The following is a 2,854-nucleotide window of genomic DNA, read 5'->3' as shown; positions in this document are numbered from 1 at the left end:
CATCATGTCCAATGTTTTTACTAATTTTATAACAAGAATCTCTTGCTCACTTGCACATATCTGTGCATGGGACCCTGTTTTGGAGACATGTACAAATGTTAACGTCTTTACAATGACTTTTTTTACATTTGGCAGAGCAGTTAATTAAATCCATTAAACTGTCTGGAGCAGGAAGAAGATTCATCTAATGGATTACTAAATCTCCATTTTCTATCTTCCATCCATGACAATCAGGGGATGGTATATCAGGATTTGCATGGAGGCTCCTTTTATAGACATATTTGCATGAGGAGTGATTCATTTTCATTTTCTTCTGCTGCTCGTTTTAAATTAGCAGCTTCTATTGTCGAACATCTGACAAGTTTTTCCCTGTTTCTTTTGCCAGATCCTTTGCACACTATAGTTTTTACTTTTTGGCATAGTATGCAAACATCTGGTAAAATATGCTCTGATCTAGCTGGCAAAGATGGTCGATCAAAATTGGAACGAAGAACCCGTCTTTTTTTAGCTGGTGGATCATCATTTTCGGCAGTAGTCGCATCAATGTTTTCTTGAGATGGGGACCCTGTAAAAATAAATATATTTAGGAGTTTAATATGCATTTGAAATAACAAAGTATATGGAAAAGTTCAAATTAAAAATATCCAATCATTATTTCATAAATCCAAAACATTTCATTAAAAATTTAAGATTTTTTTTGTATAGTGCTGATAAAACTTCTGTGAAAAAATTGTATGTTATTAATTTACATTCTACAATTAAATCGTCTGGTGACTCATTATTAATCGGACCAAGGGATGTTTACAAAATCATGCAATATATTTATCATTGGAATTGGTAGGTAAATTCAATATGCAATGCACTTTATTTTACTAGTGAGTTACCACTTATCAAGGCTAAAAGCCACACGAGGATAAAGGTTAATGGAATAGATTGTCAAGTGACTGATTGTGGAAGTGCTAGAATCAAGAAATGGTACCATAGACAGTTGTATCTATATTTAGAATCATAAAAGAAATGAAACATTTCCAGATTAAAACCAATAGCTAAAATTATTGAAATTATGAAAACTGTTAAATAGTAACAGCATTTGGCTAAGAGCAAAGTGTACCCTTTATTCTGATAATACAGGTTATCTTTTGTTTCAGATTTGTGAAGGAGAAATCTTTCTAAACTGAGGCAATTGTAATTTTTGTTCCAATCAGAATACATTTTTGGTGAACTAAATTTTACCCACAATAAAACCCTGTTTTGTATCTATGTTCTCGTGGGGGAGGCAAGTAAATAGAAATAAACTCTAGTTTTTTTTTGTTGTTTTCTTTACAAGTGAAATTTTCTAAAACAGATGCCAACTTTTATGTACATATTCAATTGTTTGAAAAGATATTAATGTAGATTAACACCCTCATTTAAATCGCTCCCTCCCCCGAGAAGAAAAAAGATTGTACAACTTAGAAGTTTACAAAAAAAAAAAAAAAAAAAAAAAAAAATTAAAAATCAATTAAATTGAATAAATATATTTTAGAATTTAGAGGTGTTGACCTTTTTTCTAGTGAAGATAAATTCTGTGCGTTTTTTTATTGGGAGAGGAGGGGGTAAATTACAATCTTGGCACTCAGACTTAGGGTTAATGGTAAAAAAAAATTAACAATAGTCTCCAGGAAATGGAGGATGATTTTCCATTAAATTTATATACGAAATGTTACTCTAAATCCATTTTTTCCTACCATAAAATTTTTCATGCTGTTCAGTTCACACGTACTTGCCTAAGTGAATAGAGGGAGCATAAGAAAAATTGTCTCTTTCCAAATACGTATCAATAAAAATAAAAATTATTAAAAGCTTAAACTTACCTTCGAAAACGTTATCAGTATTCTTTTCTAGTTTTTTCTGAATTCTTTCAATTTTCTGATAATCCGTGAAACGTGCATAACAAGTTTGGTGAAACCCAACACGAGGTGGTATTTCAGTTGAATCACAGCTTAAGTCAAAGTTTTTCGCAATTTCTGCTTGTGGTCCATGTAAACCTTTCCATTTTTTAACATATTCTAAAAAGCGCGTCCATGTCTTCACTGAAAAAGATCTAACATTCAATGTTTTAGTTGGAAATATGCACATAACGCACTCTTTTTTGTCTTTGTTTACAAACATTTCTTCTTCACTGGAGGCAGCCATATTGAATTTTTAACTCGCACTACGATGATTGTGATTGGTAGATTCTAAGGAGTAAATAAAAGAAGTATTCTGAATGGCTACTTTTTTGTACGAAGGCAACTTAACAGTTAGCATTTTTTTGTGCATTAAAATTAAAATTATTTATTAATGCACCATAATCTTGCTTGTGAAATTTTTTTCCATGTTTCTTATGATTTTATACATATTATATCCAAAAATCATGCCCACCCCTTTTACATCTCATTAAAATTAAGAATTTTCACTCTGGGCCGACGGCCTAGTCATCATCTCGTGTCTAAAACCCCAACGCTGACGTAAACCTAAATCTAGTTATTTCGTTTACATAAACTAAAATTCCCCCGAACTTTGTTTACCTTTATTTTCCAAGTTAACATTATTTTGTAGCCTTTTATTATTTCAGCTGTCACTCACATTTTTCCGATATAATTGTTTTTATTTTTCTAATCAGAATAATCGATCCACTCACCCGCCATTGCTCGGATCAATTAATAATAATAATAATAATAATAATAATAATAATAATAATGTTTTGATGTTTGGCACTGCCTGCCAGAGTTAATACAGATACTACGCTGTGATCAGTCAAAGGGTCACAACATTGCATCTCTATTAATGCCTAAATGTAAATGCAAACTCCATGAACACTGCTTCTTTCCTA

General features: G+C 31.4%; 1 protein-coding gene across 1 annotated transcript; it reads right to left on the bottom strand.

Annotated features, from left to right (window-relative positions):
* Nucleotides 1-269: 269 nt before the first annotated feature.
* LOC145261177 (uncharacterized) lies at nt 270-2,210 on the bottom strand. Its single transcript, XM_080119498.1, has 2 exons — nt 1,854-2,210; nt 270-565 (listed from the first exon to the last, which is right to left on the bottom strand). Exons 1-2 carry the CDS (start codon nt 2,173-2,175, stop codon nt 270-272), a joined length of 618 nt encoding a protein of 205 aa, XP_079975624.1. The 5' UTR covers nt 2,176-2,210.
* Nucleotides 2,211-2,854: the final 644 nt, after the last annotated feature.

This window comes from Euprymna scolopes, chromosome 37, assembly GCF_053919585.1.
Source record: "Euprymna scolopes isolate OS-2025 chromosome 37, ASM5391958v1, whole genome shotgun sequence".
Taxonomy (NCBI): domain Eukaryota; kingdom Metazoa; phylum Mollusca; class Cephalopoda; order Sepiida; family Sepiolidae; genus Euprymna; species Euprymna scolopes.
Note: the sequence above shows the minus strand (reverse complement) of the source record. Positions and strands in the feature narration are given on the sequence as shown.

What these genes read in the sequence shown, in the direction of transcription:
- LOC145261177 (XM_080119498.1), bottom strand. Translation starts at nt 2,175, where the DNA reads ATGGCTGCCTCCAGTGAAGAAGAAATGTTTGTAAACAAAGACAAAAAA. An exon ending in TACTGATAACGTTTTCGAAG is followed by an intron (nt 566 to 1,853) that starts GTAAGTTTAAGC and finishes TTATTTTTACAG; the next exon opens with GGTCCCCATCTCAAGAAAAC.